This window comes from Mytilus californianus, unplaced genomic scaffold (assembly GCF_021869535.1).
Source record: "Mytilus californianus isolate M0D057914Y unplaced genomic scaffold, xbMytCali1.0.p SCAF_7, whole genome shotgun sequence".
NCBI lineage: Eukaryota > Metazoa > Mollusca > Bivalvia > Mytilida > Mytilidae > Mytilus > Mytilus californianus.
In genome coordinates, this window is record NW_026262723.1 from 41,896,081 (window position 1) to 41,915,172 (window position 19,092).

At 32.7% G+C, this 19,092-nt stretch overlaps 1 protein-coding gene across 1 annotated transcript in view; it reads right to left on the bottom strand.

Moving 5' to 3' along the window:
- Positions 1–19,092, bottom strand: part of LOC127709466 (DNA repair and recombination protein RAD54B-like) — a 46,647-nt gene extending 27,555 nt beyond the window's left edge. Inside the window, exons 1-14 of the mRNA XM_052215050.1 lie at positions 18,872–19,092; positions 17,758–17,954; positions 17,052–17,092; positions 16,480–16,640; positions 15,393–15,457; positions 10,432–10,453; positions 9,177–9,231; positions 6,889–6,976; positions 6,565–6,646; positions 5,521–5,603; positions 3,201–3,284; positions 2,072–2,226; positions 1,143–1,190; positions 119–200 (exon numbers count right to left, since the gene is read on the bottom strand). Of these exons, the coding sequence (XP_052071010.1) occupies positions 119–200; positions 1,143–1,190; positions 2,072–2,226; positions 3,201–3,284; positions 5,521–5,603; positions 6,565–6,646; positions 6,889–6,976; positions 9,177–9,231; positions 10,432–10,453; positions 15,393–15,457; positions 16,480–16,640; positions 17,052–17,092; positions 17,758–17,871 (1,080 nt within the window). The 5' untranslated portion in view covers positions 17,872–17,954; positions 18,872–19,092. The remainder of the gene's footprint in view (positions 1–118; positions 201–1,142; positions 1,191–2,071; positions 2,227–3,200; positions 3,285–5,520; positions 5,604–6,564; positions 6,647–6,888; positions 6,977–9,176; positions 9,232–10,431; positions 10,454–15,392; positions 15,458–16,479; positions 16,641–17,051; positions 17,093–17,757; positions 17,955–18,871) is intronic.

Here is a 19,092-nt window from a genome sequence, read left to right on the forward strand (position 1 = left end):
TTGTTTATTTTTTGTTTGATTTGATTTTTAGTATATCTTTCACTAATTGTTTGATTCAGTTTGGATCCTACCACTGTATTGTAAAATCACATGATAATGTTATAACAGCACAACTAACCTTTACTAAGCTACCAGGAGTAATAATCAATGCTTGTTTAACTACAGATTTTCCACCATAAGGACCTTGTTTGTATAATGTCCTAAAATAAAGAGATAAAACAAAATCTTTTTAATTTCATATTATTCATATTTATACTGTAAAATTGAGAATGGAGATGGGGAATGTGTCAAAGAGACAACAACCCGACCATAGAGCAGACAACAGGAGTACACAATTTATTGGTTGATTTCGTGGTTATTTGTAAACCACAAATTTAAATGTTCAACAAATTACAAATTTCTATAGGTTTTGTATGCAGACTTTGGCAAAACCATGAACTTAAATATCCATGAAAATACAATTTTGCCTCAATCCATGAAAATTGATACCCACAAAAATAAATGAATCCACAATAACTGACAAATGTGCATCTGGTGCATAAAATTTTGTTTTGTTTGATGCTATTTTGAGCACTTAGGCAATAATTCTTCTGGAAGACTGTTAATCTCCAAGCATAAAAACAGCCCAGTATCATAATACTATTGAACTCAGGCTGTGATAACAAAACAAATTTTTGGTGTGATCTATGTTTACAGAGCAAAAATTTCAAGATCATTATTAATAGGATATATTTCCAGAAATCCCAGTTAACAAGAAAACGTGTCCCATGCCTTGCTGGCATTATCAAATTTTCGGTTTATTGGACCATTTAATCTGTGTCTAAATCCTAATTGACAAATTGAAAATGAAAATGTGTACTAAGTTTCGAATTGATGTAACTAGAAGTTTATTGTAACTTCCTTAAACCAAAACTGTAAACTGATACGGGACAGATGAACAGAACATGCAGAGGGACAAAAGACACGCATATCTGAAAACATAATGCTTCCTTATCATAGCCAGGTCGTAAAAAGCTCATTTTTTTGTCTGTCTATTAGCAAATATAATAATTAATGTTAACAATATTGTTAACAATAATTTCTGAATTTACAGTACAGCTTTTATTTTGTAATTTATAAAATAAACTATCAATGATACATACCATAGCAGAGAAATACACTGCAATGTTTTCCCAAGGCCCATATCATCTCTGTAATTAGAATATACAATTCATAGTATTTCTGTTCAAAGACAATCTTCATCAAGCTATCATAGTCTGATTTGCACACCTTTCACTCTAGTCTTAAGGTCAATGTATATTAAGAAGAAACTACATATCAAGCAAACATTAGATATATTTAATTTCATGGTAGTGAGACTGAATATCTTTAAAAATTGACTTTAATATTCTTACATTCTTGAATAAAATAGATTAAATGTTGGTGAATAATCAAGTGAAATAGTTGCTTTAGTAGATGAAAATATTTGTGGGTTGTGCCAAAGCTGCTAATTTATAAGATTTTCTAAATACTATTTTATGCAATTTTGGACTTGGCAAATAATAAAGACGACCATGAACTACACAAAAACTAGCTGTGGAATCGTAGAGATTCAAAATGGCTGAACAAAATAGGCCGAGACGTATAAAAAGCAAATAATTAATTAATAGTGTCAAGGAAATGAATATTCAAACATAAATAGGTACGTCATATCATAGAAAAATATCTAACAAAATGAACTGTATATATTGACAAGCTATGTATGCACTGGTGATAATCAATAAAAATTTAAGAAATAAGTGCGACTTGAACCTAGGTTGCAATTCCGAAAGTTTTGAAGCAGGAAAATTCTGTAGCTCTATGGTCCGCAAATTGTCAAAAAATATCATGAGGACCTAAGAGCTACGGTTCCACAGCAACACAAAAACCTGATAATTCATCACTATTTTTTTGGCCACTAATTTCTATAGAATGCTTTACAATGGCTATAAAAATAAGGTAAACACATTTATCTGAAAATTCTTACAGTAACAAATACTCTTCAAAAATATTAAAGTAAAACATATCATACAATTTTCAATTATCGACTTACGCCAATATGGCCCCAAGTCCACCATAGTCTCTGTAACCCATGACACACTCATACAGAAAAGTAACTCCTTCTCTCTGATGTGGCCGTAAATGTGTACTGAGATATGGATCAACAACTACATCTATCACTGGCAGATTTTTCTTGTTACTCTGCCACTGTACAAAAGATTTAAAGTAAAAATTAAAATATGTCTCTTTTTACATAAAAAACTTTTTTCATGTTTGAAATTGATAATAAGATTGTTTCATGATTCTTAGATACACGTTTTTTTTTTGTTGCTATAAAATCAATTTCAATATTGTTTTTTTTTCCCTTTTCTATGGTTTAAAACAAAGGTGTATTGTTTGGTTTTAAACTTTTGGTGAACAATAAGATCTACTTATATTGGTACTAAACAAACAGTTGTATTTTGACTTTACATGTTTCATAGTGAAACATGTAGGTAATCAGTATGCAAAAGCCTAGCAATATCCTGAAAACACACATGACAAACTTAAACAATTGTTGATTCTGTCTCCAGATACAGAATGTTTCAGTCTATCATCCACAACTTTTATCACATGCAAGAAAAAATCTCTATAAAAGTTTGTTTCTTTGAAAACTGACATTTCATATGTACAATATGATATGGTATACATTCCAAAATGGCTGAAAAGGTTTCAAGATTGCAAAATTGTCCATTAAAAGAAATGATGATAATTATTTCCTATCCAATTCAATGGTATTTTGGTATGTGAAGTAAATGTCAACTTTGCTATAAAATTAACGGGTGAAATACATTAATTTTATGAATTCCTGTCAAACTTGAATCAATATAAATTTTCAGCTAAGTTCTGATGAAAATTAACTTGAATCAAAATTTTAAGGAAATTGTACAAGAAATGAAAACATTATCTATTACAGCCACAAGGCTTACATTCCCCAATAGCACTTTTATATTCACTGTAAAAAAAAATTAAAAACATTTTGTTCGGGCCATTTGTTTTTCTAAGTAAGCAGACGTGATCACTGATGTTTTGTACTTTATTCAGGGGAAATTTGTTTATCCTAAAGAGCAAATTTCAACAACTGTCTCTAGAATTCAAGGTTTACCTCACAATAAACAGAAATTAATCTATTTCATTATTACCTGATGCGATTGACTAGGTCTTGGCATAACAATTGCACCAGGCATACTTGGATCATATCTTGGTTTTACTGGCATGAATGTGGTCTACATGAAAATAAAAATAATACAGTTAACAAAGTAGAGGCTTTCAGGAGCCAGTACCTATATCCTAGCATCCATTATAATATTTTTTTCTCTATATTAACAGAAACTGCAGTTTTACTTGGTGGAATAACTAAACAAAATATGACACTCAGATGGGAAGGTTCTTGGCAAAGTGCTTTTATTTTTAAAGTGCTTCTAATTTGTGCTGACAATTCTTAATCAATATAAAAATGGGGCTATCAAATAGTTACCTAATGGATGTTAGTCATGCATTCTTGTTTTTTAATGCATGTTGCTATCTTTTCTTCCTAAAGCAAGATAATTGATTGGTAATTGTTTAACACCGCACTCGCTGTGGTGAGAGCTATTTCAAATAATATAACAAAAGACAGTTTTAAAAAGCAGAAAAAATTCTTTCAATTTATCAAAACTTTAGTTTAAATTACTTGCTTATAAATAAAATTCAACAATAAGATGATGTGATAAAAATTAAAATCATTTTAAACTAATACACCTTTTTATATTTTGGAATATATTCCTATTTCTTTGAAAATGAAACAACTGTTTGAACTGGAGTAGTATCAAATAAGTCATACAAACCATACATGTGATTCTTCCGGCGGGAGTCAAAATCTCCCCCTTTTCAGACCCTCTTCCGTCCCTCCCGTTAAAATTTGAAATCTTCCGCTTTTTGAAAATGTCAACCTCGTAAAATTTTTATTAGACATTTTTGTTTACAAAATCGATACGGACAGAGAAAAAGTCTGAGAAACTCGAAATTGATATGGGAAAAGTCCGAGAAAAACAGAAGTTTCCTGTAATGGATTTTGTGTCAAAAGTTAAAATAGGTAAAATTAGCCTGAGGTGTTTAGGATTAAACTGTATATACAACAATAAATAAAAGATAATAGGCAATTACCTAGTGATCAACTAGCTAGTTTAAGACACAAGCCAGGTTGATTAAAAGTGAAATACTGACAAAGGATTAAATTGTACAAGTTGTATAAACAACGATTTAATTTGATGCTGTTGAAAACATGGAACATTTACTGAACCTCAAAGACAAATGAAATCAACTCAAATATGATATTTATGGCTTGTTTTCTATCCAAGCCAATGGAATACCTATATAAGTACAGTTGTCATGGACTATTCTAAAATTTTAGAATTTGACAAAATGCAAACCGTATTTTTATATCACCAAATACCCCAGCAGCAAATAAAAGAAGACCAAGTATCTAGCCAAATTCAACTCTGCCTGGAGATCTGATTTCAAATGATGCAGATCCAGTACCAAGGGTCAAGATCATGCTTACTACACTTCATGCAAAGCTGACTGGTGGCCCTAATGATTTGACCAAACTTATGGGGACAGCTACCCACCAGCAAGCCTACAACTCTATTAATTTAACACCTTCTGTTACAAGCATGATCAGTAGTGGTACCAAAGTTGACAATGTAGCTTAATCAGGGGTACTTTTTGCCAACTCTGTATGATGGCTGATCGCTTTATCTTGAATTATATATAATGAATAAATATTTGAAAACCCCTTATCTTCTATTTTTATCAAGTAAAAATGGATATGGAGTTGTTGAAAGGTATGGAATTATTGTTCTTTTAACAAACAAAAAAAGAAGATATGCAGTTTAAACACACAAAAAAAACCATTGCGTACGTCGATAAATAGGTCGATAAAAAATCTCCAGTTATGAAGCCCAAACTCCAGCTGAAAATTTCCAAATCTCCAGTTGTGGCTTGACAACTCTGTCACATGACTGACAAACTATTTACATCAAAATGTTTTTTCCAAGGATCAAAAAATGGTATACTTGCAATCACAAGGTATACATTTTTTAGTTCATTTATATGTTTTGGAGTTTAGTGTGACGTCCATTTTCACTGAACTAGTACACATTTTTATTAAGGGGCCAGCTAAAGCCTGCCTCCGCGTGCGGGATTTTCTTGCTGTGTTGAAGACCCATTGGTGGCCTTGGGCTGTTTTCTGCTCTTAGGTCGGGTTGTTGTCTCTTTGACACATTCCCCATTTCTATTCTCAATTTTATCGTGGTTGAATATCATTTTTTAAAAGATACTTACTTGTGTGTTTTTCTGCTATGACCAATACAGCATCTAGAAATAACATACTGATCGTCCTACATACAACATAGCAATTCTGATCCCATGGTAAAACAGCAATTCATGTTCATAAGAATCATTAGTTATACAGTTACAAACCTGAACAACATGACAAGCCTGTCCATCATGTAGTGGGTTGACAAACTTTTTGCTAGTGTTCTTTTCTGGAACAGGTATTCTACCTAAGGCAAATTCATACAATTGTAAGATCTATTGTACTTTCTTGTGCATTAAATTCCGGTGATCAGTAGTTTTTTAATCTTGTATTTGGTCTAATACTTTTATACCTTTTCAGAAATTTTGATTTGTCAAACCATGCAATGTTATGCAAAGTATACTTAAAATATTTTAATTTTAATTTTATATTTCAAAAATATCCTATACTAACATTAGAATAAATAGATTATTGTCACAAAGAAAATAAACCAAAAGGTGCAATCTTTACCTATCAAAAATTTAGTCCTGCAACTTTTGGAAATGTTTAATTTGAGTTTTGTATTTAGAATATATGTTGCTTAACATTTTTTCCCTGTATATATATCCCACTAATTGTAAGGCATGGTCAGCGAGTATAAAAAAATTCTATTTATTGTCAAAAAGGTAGTGACTGCAAGGGAGTTATTGCTTACATGATACAACTAAACATTATAAATTTCCAAAACAAATATCATATCATTCCTTACTATAGAAACTGAATAAAAATTTCATGCTCGATGAGTATACCCGGTAATAAATATTTAAAGCAAGTAGCAACTATAAGGCAGATCTAATATGACTTACATTGTACAGCTCAACATTATAAAGTTCCAGATCAAATATAACATCATTCCATTTTACAGAAGCTGAGAAATACGTTTTTAAAAAATTTGGGATATATGTTCAAATGAACAGATGGACATACATAAGGACAAGGTCGCTGAAATACAACACCCTTCTGTGATTAATATTGGTACTATTTTCTAACATTAAATGGTAGGTATGGAAAAAACTTATTCTTTCTACCAACTTCTCTGTGCAATTTTCATAAATGAAAATGATATTTATTTATCATCTTTCTTTTAAGGTAAATTGTCAAAAAGTGATGAACAATACATACAGATTGATGCAATGATATTTTTACATGTGTTTTAGGAAAAAACCCACCTGTATTATCTGAAGCTTGACTTCCAGCTGCAGAGAAACATTTTCCAGATTTAAACTGTTCTTCTGTTAATATACCCATAACCTAGAAATAATAACTTTTATCATTTAGAACATACTAAGGATTCATTATTATTTGTTGAATACCAATATTTCATTTATTTTGTGGGTAAAAGAGAACCATGAATTTTAAATATTCAACAAAGTACTAGTTTTTTGTAGTCTTGTATACAGACTTTAACAAAATCACGAAATCAAATATCCACAATAATATTGAGTCATAATTTGAGGTATACACGTATCTTAGTAACAAGAAGTCTTTAATACCTGTATGAGCTTTCCTCCGACAGACAGTGTTTCGTCATCATTTAGAGCCAATAGGTCTGAAGACTTGTATCCAGTACCTTTACCAATTCTGTTAAAAAATTAAGTTAAATAGAATACATGTATATTTAACTAAAAATGTCTCTCAAGATAACTTCCTTCCTAAAAAGATAAGTGATTTTTCCCCTTAATGATTTGGTGATCTTGCAGTGATCTCTAGGATGTTTAGCGATATATTTTGAGCTGCTAATTTAATGTTTAGTTCCTTTGTGTACGTTTGGTATAAATGTCAGCATTCCAAACACTCAATTTCATTTTCTCACAAGCATACCTGTCAACCTATTTATTGTACAATATCAATTGAAGCTATCACCCCTTGTATTGTTTCATTCACACTGTTGTAATTAAAACCTATATAAATGATATATTTTATGATTTGGTATAGCTACTTAACACTACAGACCGTTACTGACTATTCTGTGGGGTGTTTAACAAACTAGCCCATTAGGTTAGCCCGATCGGCTGAGTTCCAAACTTCCAATGTGATGTAGTTTATATTAGATGACAAAATTTAAACATTTAAAAGAAGTAGAGATGAAAAAAATTATTTTCAATATTAATTTTCTAATTGTCCCAAGAAAATTAAAATCATTTAAGTAATATTCTTATATGTCTTTGCATTTAATTTGCCTTAAATTTAATCTTTTTACACTGAAACATCAATCAAAGGAGTATACTGTCAAAAGTGGCAAAAAAGGGGGAATAATTCGAATTGTTTGTGAAACATCTTGAAAAAACTCAAATTATTTATAATCTTAGGCTATTAAAGATAACAGTGTGTTTAACACCAAACCTGTCAAGTGAAGTTATGCACTTAATGAGTCACTTAATTTGACAGTTAACAAAGCTAGTTGAAAACAGGTCAAATGCTGAAATTACAGGTTATTTGATGACCCCAAAATCCGGGTCAGTTGACAGGTATAAATTTCTTAATATCATTATGCTGTAAAAATTCAAAAAGTGCTGATTGGTCCAATTTGAGTGCATTTTCTTGAATCAAAATATGATTTGTTTTGGCATTTGGTAAATTGATATACATTACAATTACATAGATCATCCCAGGTCAATCCCAATATCAATAGGACAAATCCTATTAGAGCTATTTTCCTAATGCTTGTGGTAGGCTTGCTTGCTTTGTTTATATAAATGTTTGCTGAAGCATTGTAATTAAGATTCACATCTGCAATCAATAAATAGGCGGGGCTTCAGCTTGTATACATTATACTTAACATATGCAGATATCAGTCTTAACTAGACATCATTGAGATTGGAGTCATCTCTGTAGGCCTGCTGTAAATAATGTGTGGTAAAAAATTTGTATTGATAAGCTGATATGAAGCACTTTTTTAAGTTATTACATAGTCTTGTTATGTGCTGAGAGTGATTTTATTCTAAATTTTTTAGTTAAAGTGTTATATTTGGCCTAGGAAGTTGTACATACATTATGACACACCCTCTAGTGTTGGTTAATATACATGTCAAGTATAAACTTTAAAATCATAACGGTTCTCAAGATATAGAGCGGACATGATTTTTACCATAGAACATGGGGTTGTCAACTGAAACCAAAGTTTTTGACCTTGAACTTTGACCTAGGAAGTTGTACAAACATTATGACACACCCTCTGGTGTTTGTTGATATACATGTCAAGAATAAAGTATGAAATTATAACGGTTCTCAAGATATAGAGCAGACACAGTTTGTTACAGACAGATGGATGGACGGACTGATCACTTTAGGGCACCTGCCACCAGGCAAGGCCCTAATTACAATGCTTGAGCAAACATTTATACTAACATTAAAGCAAGCAACCAACCAAACCTTTAAACTACAAGCATTAGGAAAATAGCTCTAACTTCATACAGCGATGATACAAGATTTTCTGAATACCATAAGTGAGGATAGTGATAAAGATGAATCTAAATATAAGTGTTTTACATATTGCGATATATTTCATGAATGTGTATCAGCACAATAACTGATACCTCTTATTTCATTTTTCACAATGTTATTACAAAGATTGACAGAGAAGGAACAGCGGCAGATTGAGGTTCTGAGAAAAGAGAGGACATTGTCAAAAATGATTAATATACAGTTGAGTGTTGCAAAGCAATTTTTTTTTGAAGATTTGAAGCAAAAAAGAAAAAGTTTTTTTTAACCAAGGGGAAGGGGGTAAGCTATCTTTGTCCCCTGCCCCTCTGAAGTATACAATGTTCATTAATAAACTTACTCTTTTCCTTCCATGTCAAGCAAGGAGACACTTCTTCCTGATGTTATCAATATTGCTTAAAATAGAAATATTTAAATGTCTCTTTTTATTCCCAATCAAACACATCCGTGGAAATAATAAAGAATCAAATATTGTTTGCTAAATTATTTATTCTGCAACAATATTTTCATTATCCTATAATCAACCAGGACTGGAGTTCAATTTGTTTTCTGGGGCCTCGGTGGCCGAGTGGTCTAAGTAGTTACTACTGTAACTACTAGCCAGTCAACACTGAGGTTGTGAGTTCGAACCACACTCGTGCAGGTGCACTCGACTCCAATCTTAATTGACTAGGATTGTCAGTTTTCCTATCGAAGGTCGGTGGTTTTCTCCGGGCACTCCGGCTTCCTCCACCAATAAAAACTGGCCGCCACAAAATAGCCCAAAAGCGGTGCTTAAAAGTGGCGTTAAAACACCCCAAAAAAAATCAAATCAAAATCAATTTGTTTCCGAAAAAGAAATCACTTTTCAATGGACGCATTTTACCGTGTTTCAAGTTGGGATTTTTCCAGAAAGTCACTTCGTGTTAAGCATAAGATTTTTTTTTCTCAAGTTTGAAGGGCGAAGAAGGGGGTGCATACTATGCATGAGTACGTTTTATACACACCAAAAGACGGTAGTTTAAATTCACTGTTCTAAATATTCTTTTAGCATTTCATTAGGCTTAAGCAAAATATAAAGATGTTTATAAATACCATAAGGTTCATTTGATAAACTGTTACTTTGTAATTGATTATCCCATGCATCAATAAAACTGACAACCAATAATTCACATGACTTCATAAAAAGTGGTATTACATCTGATTAAACAAAACAAAAAACATTTTTCTGAAGAAGATCAACTGTAATAGACCTGTCTGGTTTACACTAAAGGGCAAATACAAAATTATATATGATGGTGTCAATTTTGAATCTTATGTTTTTATTTGTTCAATTGGATCTCAACTTTCCTAACTTTCCATACAGTGCGGTTGTATGTCCCTTATTAAAACCTTTATGGTGACCTTTAGATGTTTACATTTGATGATCTTTGAACTTGTGTTGTTTGGCTGCTGTTGATGTTTACTCAAATATATGTTTTCGTTAAAAATATTTCACTTTTTCATTTCTGTAAATTGTCTTAAAGAAGTCTTTCGCCTAATTTTAAGCTGTCATGTATTTATTCATATTTACTTTATTTTTCATTTTATGTTAAAATATCACAAAACATGCTTACCATCACCTTCCCACTTTTTATGCTGAAAAATTAATAATAAAAATTTCAAATAGATACCAACACATTCACATCCTGTACATAACATATTTATAATAACTTGTTTATCTGGTCCCCGCAGAACCATGGCTTGTTATGTCTGTGTCAGCCAAGTTCCAATAGTGGTTGTTGTTTTTTGCTGTATATCAAATTTGTTTTTTATATTAATTAAAGAACCTTAGTGAGCGCGCTCACATACCCCACGTCCCCACATTGTCATTGGAGAAATAAAATAAGTGTAAGAAAAAAAAATTGTATCAGAAAAAAAAATTGAATCATAATTTCCTGTCAATATGCACATCTACATAGTATGTCCTTATTATCTACACAGTTTCATGAAATTCTGTTGTGTGGTTTGAGAGGAGTTGCGATGACAAAAGGTTGCAGTAGTATATTGGGCAAATAAGTTCAAAGGGGCGTAACTCCTGGGAAAAAAATTTAATCGTAATTTCCTGTCGATATGCACATCTACGTTGTATGTCCTTATTATCTGAAAAGGTTTCATGAAATTCTGTTGTGTGGTTTGAGAGGTGTTGCGATGACAAAAGGTTGCAGTAGTATATTGGGCAAATAAGTTCAATGGGGCGTAACTCCTGGAAAAAAAATTGAATCGTAATTTCCTGTCGATATGCACATCTACCTAGTATGTCCGTATTATCTGAAAAGGTTTCATGAAATTCTGTTGAGTGGTTTGAGAGGAGTTGCGATGACAAAAGGTTGCAGTAGTATATTGGGCAAATAAGTTCAAAGGGGTGTAACTCCTGGAAAAAAAATTTAATCGTAATTTTCTGTCGATATGCACATCTACATTGTATGTCCTTATTATCTGAAAAGGTTTCAGGAAATTCTGTTGTGTGGTTTGAGAGTAGTTGGGATGACAAAAGGTTGCAGTAGTACATTAAAGTAAATAAGTTCAAAGGGGCGTAACTCCTAGAAAAACAAGAGTGCACACGCTGAAATGTCTCGCCTTCTTTACTAATCATTGATATTATGTTGATAGTCCTAAATATAAAGCTTTATTACAACTGTCACATAAACTTAACATTAACCAAGTAAACTAAACATTGACCAATGAACCATGAAAATGAGGTCAAGGTCAGATGAACCATGCTAGGCAGGCATGTACAGCTAACAATTCTTCCATACAACAAATAGAGTTGACCTATTGCTTATAGTTTAAGAAAAACAGACCAAAACACAAAAACTTAACACTGAGCAATGAACCTTGAAAATGAGGTCAAGGTCAAATAAAACCTGCGTGACTGCAAAATAGATCATAAAATATTTCCATACACCAAATATAGTTGAACTATTGCATATAGTATAAGAAAAACAGACCAAAACACAAAAACTTAACTATAACCACTGAACAATGAAAATGAGGTCAAGGTCAGATGACACCTGCCAGTTGGACATGTACACCTTACAGTCCTTCCATACACCGAATATACTAGACCTATTGCTTATAGTATCTGAGATATGGACTTGACCACCAAAACTTAACCTTGTTCATTGATCCATGAAATGAGGTCGAGGTCAAGTGAAAACTGTCTGACGGGCATGAGGACCTTGCAAGGTACGCACATACCAAATATAGTTGAACTATTGCACATAGTATTAGAAAAAAAGACCAAAACTCAAAAACTTAACTTTGACCACTGAACCATGAAAATGAGGTCAAGGTCAAATGACACCTGCCCGCTAGACATGTACACCTTACAATCATTCCATACACCAAATATAGTAGACCTATGGCATACAGTATAAGAATAAAATGCTCCGCAGGGCGCAGCTTGATACGACCGCAGAGGTCGAACCCTGAACAGTTGGGGCAAGTATGGACACAACATTCAAGCTTGATACAGCTCTGAATTTGGATTGTGATTAAATATTTGACACAGCATAGGTTTCTGACACAGAATGAATGTGGTCTAAGAACTTAAAATTTTTAAATTGGACATTCACCTATCATGGTCCAATATCCAAAATCTAAATACATGGTTAGATTCAGCATATCAAAGAACCCCAAGAATTCAATTTTTGATGAAATCAAACAAAGTTTAATTTTGGACCCTTTTGACCTCAATGTGGACAAAGTTGATAACGGGGCCCAAAAATCTAAATACTTGGTTAGATTCAGCATATCAAAGAACCCCATATATTCAATTTTTGTTGAAATCAAACAAAGTTTAATTTTGGACCCCGATTTGGACCAACTTGAAAACTGGGCCCATAATCAAAAATCTAAATACATGTTTAGATTCAGCATATCAAAGAACACTAAAAATTCAATTTTTGTTAAAATCAAACTAAGTTTAATTTTGGACCTTAATGTAGACCAATTTGAAAACGGAACCAAAAATTAAGAATCTAAATACACGGTTAGATTCGGCATATCAAAGAACCCCAATAATTCAATTTTTGATGAAATCAAACAAAGTTAAATTTTGGACCCTTTGGACCTCAATGTGGACCAATTTAAAAACAGGGCCCAAAATCCAAAAACTTAATACATGGTTATATTCAGCATATTAAAGAACCCCAAGAATTCAAGAATAAAACCCCATTGAAATTGATCAAGAAATAAGCAATTTATAAGAAGTATCTTCTTTTGCACAATACTGTGCAATTGAATATTTCTTGCTATTGCGCAATACTGTACAATTGACAATTTCTTGCTATTGCACAATATTGTGCTATTGGATATTTCTTGCTATTGCGCAATAACGTGCAATTGAAGATTTCTTGCTATTGCGCAATACTGTGCAATTGAAGATTTCTTGCTATTGTGCAATACTGTGCAATTGAAAATTTCTTGCTATTGCACAATACTTATTATATAAAAATTTACACATCCTGTTTGGTGTGTATCTCCTACAATATCATTATTATTTGCTTTTAAATATAAATCAGAAATAACCAACTTAAAATGGAAAATTTTAAAAGAAAAAAAAAAGGAAAAAAAGAAAAAAAAAAATCCCCCCCCCCAAATTTTTTGAACCCCCTTATGATTCATCACCCCCAAACTCAATCCCAGCCTTCCCTTTGTGGTATGGTACCTTGCAGTACAATTTCAGAAAGATCCATACACTTGAACACAAGTTATTGTCTTGAAACTAGAAAAATGCTTATTTTTGGCCCCTTTTTGGCCCCCAATTCCTAAACGTTTCAGGCAATTACCCCCGAACTCAATTCCAGCTTTCCCTTTGTGATATGAAACCTTGTAGTACAATTTCAGAAATATCCAAACACTTACACACAAGTTATTGTCCTGAAAGTAGAAAAATGCTTGTTTTTTGCCCCTTTTTTGGCCCCTAATTCCTAAAATTTTGAGGCAATTACCCCCAAAATTAATTACAGCCTTCCCTTTGTGATATGGAACCTTGTGGAACAATGTCAGAGAGATCCATACACTTACACACAAGTTATTGTCTGAAAGTTACAAAAATGCTTATTTTTGGCCCCTTTTTGGCCCTTAATTCCTTAACTGTTAATACCATAACCCCCAAAATCAATCCCAACCTTCCTTTCGTGGTATTGAACCTTATGGTAAAATTTCATGGAGATCCATTCACTGAAACTAAAGTTAGAGTGCGAAAACCAATGTGTCTTCGGACGACGCCGGACGACGCCAGACGACGACGACGACAACGCCAACGTCATACCAATATACGACCAAAAATTTTTTAATTTTTGCGGTCGTATAAAAACAGACCAAAACACAAAAACTTAACTATAACCACTGAACCATGAAAATGAGGTCAAGGTCAGATGACACCTGCCAGTTGGACATGTACACCTTACAGTCCTTCCATACACCGAATATACTAGACCTATTGCTTATAGTATCTGAGATATGGACTTGACCACCAAAACTTAACCTTGTTCACTGATCCATGAAATGAGGTCGAGGTCAAGTGAAAACTGCCTGACGGGCATGAGGACCTTGCAAGGTACGCACATACCAAATATAGTTATCCTATTACTTATAATAAGAGAGAATCTAACATTACAAAAAATCTTAACTTTTTTTTCAAGTAGTCACTGAACCATGAAAATGAGGTCAAGGACATTGGACATGTGACTGACGGAAACTTCGTAACATGAGGCAACCATATACAAAGTATGAAGCATCCAGACCTTCCACCTTCTAAAATATAAAGCTTTTAAGAAGTTAGCTAACGCCGCCGCCGCCGGATCACTATCCCTATGTCGAGCTTTCTGCGACAAAAGTCGCAGGCTCGACAAAAATTGAATCATAATTTCCTGTCGATATGCACAACTACATAGTATGTCCTTATTATCTAAAAAGGTTTCGTGAAATTCTGTTGTGTGGTTTGAGAGGAGTTGCGATGACAAGAAATAGGACTGACGGACTGACGGACGGACGGGTAAAAAAACATTATACCCTCCGCAACTCGTTGCGTGGGGTATAATTAGGCTGTTAATTTGACGTCATGTGAGTTTTTTTATATCTTGCTATGCGGTATTGGTTTTGCTCATTGTTGAAGGCCCCAGTGACCTATAATTTCTAACTTCTACTTCATTTTGTCTCTGGTGGAAAGTTGTCTCATTGGCATTGTCTCTTCTTTTTTTATATTGTTAGTAAAAAAATAATCTATACCATCTAGTGGGCCACAATACTCAAATGAACTTTATCAATATTTGTTTTTGTCAACATGTGTTTCTGAAATCAATCTGCTTCATTATGACCAGGTACAAAGAAATGAGATTCCTGTTGTACAGGGTTATGGTTTTAAATTTTAAAGTCATAATGAGTTGTATTCATTCAATAAATATGCACATTCCAGGGCTTGTTTTACTATCATTTTTCCTCGAAAGAGGGTTGCTGTTCATAAGGGAGCTTTTGAATCAAGGTTTCCAAATGGTAAAGTTGAAGTCATCACATCATTATCATACTATACCTTTTTGCTTGAATTTTTACACCACATCACACTGAGATACCTCCGATTATCATCTGAACTGTCACCTGAAGTTTTAGAATTTGTTTGAAATCAAATCATGAGATCTTTCATTGTTAAATAAGATGTTTTCATGGAAAGTAATAAATATGTACATCTTTCTAATTTTAAGGTCAACACAAATTTTGTTAATTGATAAAATGGCTTATTTTATGTCAAGGTGTTAGACCGTATTGCAGGGGTGTCTTAAAGATGGAAACATTATGTAAAATTTTCAAGGAAACATGGTAAATGTGGCTTCCTTCAAATTATATAATAAAGGAAGTGTTTGTGACAACATTGTACAATAGAAAATGAAAATAAAAGTTAAATCTATTTTCAATAATGTGCCTATGTAAATTTGTTAGTGAAACCAAATTTGTATAGTGTATTGTCAGTCCTGTGATGTAAGGGATATATTTATACTACTAGGGTGGGGCGGGTTGGGATTGTAGCCTGTTTTGGTTTTGCTATCTGCAGGATGGTCTCCCATTCAATGATGTGTAAATAGTGTTATTTTAGATTTATAAGTATTAGCTAGATTCTAGATTCTTTCAACTTTGGCCTCCACATATCCATGAAAAATAATCCATCAGAAAACACTCAATTTCTCTGGGTTCAATACCAATTTAATTGGCTTTGCTATACCAAAGATACTGTTGCAAAGCATGTCAGAAGTGCTGCGAAGAAATTGCTGTTTTTTTAATGATGTAGTCTGCAGATACATTAAATATTCCAGGAGATTTGTGTTGTGGACAAGTTAAATGCTGATTTATTTACTTTGTCCTTAATAATATTTAATTCAGGTATTGTTTCTACTTTTTTGTAATTGTGGTGTAGAGTCTGGTAATTGTGGCTCTAAGGTTTACATGCTACTAAGGTTCTTTGGCATATTTTTCATCTATCAACATCTTGCCTGTAGGACCTCTTGGGTTCAACTTTGTGGTGTTAGAATACCATTATTGTTGAATATGTTATAGTGACTTCAGATGCTCATCAAACTGCTTTCTTTTTTTACAAATTTATATCCTAAACAACATTGAAAACATACCATCAGCATTTCCACCAGTTGGTGCTGCTTTCACTTCTAAATCAGTTATACTTTTGGTCTTTTGTTGTGGTGTAGTAACTGATTGAAGAGGTGTCCGAAATGTTTTAGCCAAATTTGATACTGGTATTGTTGGTGTTTGAATATCATTGTTTTCTGTCACACTGTTAAGATTAAAAATATTGAAACTTAAATTTCATTGTCAAGTTCTAACCATAAGTTTTATCTAATCACTGTGTAAATCATGATTATCATTGTTATCAATTTTCAGGTTAAAGAAAAACTGCTTTAAATGTAAGTTTGTTCTCGACACAGTCTATGTAAAAAAAATAGTTATTCTAAAACATGTTTTGAAGACATGTTTTACTTAGTTCATTCCAATACAGAAATTAAGACAAAATTAAAATCACCTTTTTTTATAATTTGTGAAACTAAGAACACACAATAAACAACAAATTTAAAAAAAAAATAATTGGGAGTAACTTTGCTTCACCAACAGCTGGAAATTGTAACAAATAGATGGTCAAACTGACTATAAATGGAAAATATGGTCTGGTAATATATTATTTTTATACCTTGTGTCTTTCACTCCTGTAATACAGTCTGCTATTACATCCTAAAGTATATAAAGGCATAATATATAATGAAAAATGACAGATTTCTCTTTTCAATCAGGATCTTCAAATATGCACATAGCAAATACATATATACCTTTTATCATCTACAAGATAAAAAAAAAGATGTACAACATGTACATGTAAATAAGGAGCTGTGGCAATAAGCCATCTAGATGATTTTTTTTTTTAATTCAAAATTTAAATGTAAAAAATTAAGAAGTCAGTCATTTCCTTTGTATTTTTTTAAAGGGGGAATATAGATCTAAGCCCATTTTTGGAGCATGTATGGTACAGATGTTTGTCTTATCAAATTTTGACTGCTGCTGGAAAAAGAAGGTATGTTGGATAGAGGCAAAGTTAGAAATTAAGCTTTGCAACAGGCCACTTCTAGACCCCTAAAATATGTTCCAAGGATTGTGTAACATTAGACTGATAGGGCAGTGCTAAAAAATTAAATAAATTATAGGACTGCGGGTCCATGGTGCTTTCAGAGCCAGGGGAGAACACTGTAAAAAGGTCTTTTCGTGTTTGTCCATGTTAAAAATCTGTACTGAAAAGTTAAAATTAATTGTAAGAGAGTGCCACTTTTTTATATTAAATTGGTCTGTACCTCTCTGTCCTCAAAGCCTTACTAGAAAATATGTGTATATCTTAATAAATGTACCGAAACATTTCTGCTTTGATGAGTGACTGAACTAGCTCTAGCGTCTTTAAATGGTGCTGTAAACTTAGGACGTTTAGCTGGATTGAATTGACTTGGGGCTGCCGATCTCCTCATTCTTGTTATAAAAATATCATGAACATATGATACAGTACCAATCTATATACAATCCACCTTTATATGGTCTGTTTCACTTTATACTGCAAAAGAATAATAATGTATTGTTAATTTATCAAACTTGTGTCTTCTCTGGATTTTTTGTTATGAAGAATTTGTTCATCATGTTCATGGAGTAATATTTCATGGTTGTACTACTTCTTCAAAATACATTACAAGAAGTGTTTCAGGTTATAAAATCAATTAGTTAGCAAATCCTTATAATTGTTAAGTACTCTAGAATACATATATATATATATATTGATGCTGCATTTTGATGTCTGAAAGTGAAAGTTCATTTTGTAATACATCTGTAAAAATATTGGATTGTTGAAATTGGCAACGACAGCATTTGTACTAGGTGTTTCAATAAAAAGTCATATATCTCAATTCCTAATGATGAACGTGATTGATTGATTGTTAGTTCAACTGTTGCTTAACGTCCATTGGCAAATATGTCATACATGTTCAAGACAATGAAAGTGACATAGAACTTCAGAGCGACATGATTGCCTCCCTTGATTAGTAGATACTTACAACAAGCCGTGATCGTTTGTGCTAGGGAGGTTACTTTTTTAGTTCAGTGGGTTAAAGCAGGGACTTCTAAAACAGAGGTTCAGTATCGATATAAATTATAATTTCCTGTCCCAGGTGACAATACACTTTTCGCTATTTAGTCTAATCTGGAAAAAACAGTATCTTAGACAACTTCCTGTTTGGGTCATCGGGTGCCAAAACAAAGGTCATCAGTAACGAGCTGAGGGAGGAAAAAATTTAGAAAGCAAACACTTTGAAACTTTGATAGATTATGATCTACTTTTTCGAACTCAAATTAAAGTAAAAATATATTACGTTTGAAGTGTTTACGATGGTTTAAACAGGCCTCTTTAAATGGTATTATGCATGATACAGTGTTTAAACAGGGCCCCAGATAGCTTCAACTGGATGAAAAAGAACTTACCCGGAATGGAATATATAGCGATAAGGTGTATGGGTTTTCTACTGAGAATCATGCTCCCCGGTTACAGAAGTTCACACAAAAGTGCTCCTCTCATTAAAGGCACAAATATGCATAATGCTGTGTCTGCAATAGCAGAGGATTGTGAATCAATCCGGAAACTATTGTGTGTTATGTTTTTGTCTGCTATGTAATTTTTGTTTTTACCGCCGAATCGCTCAAGA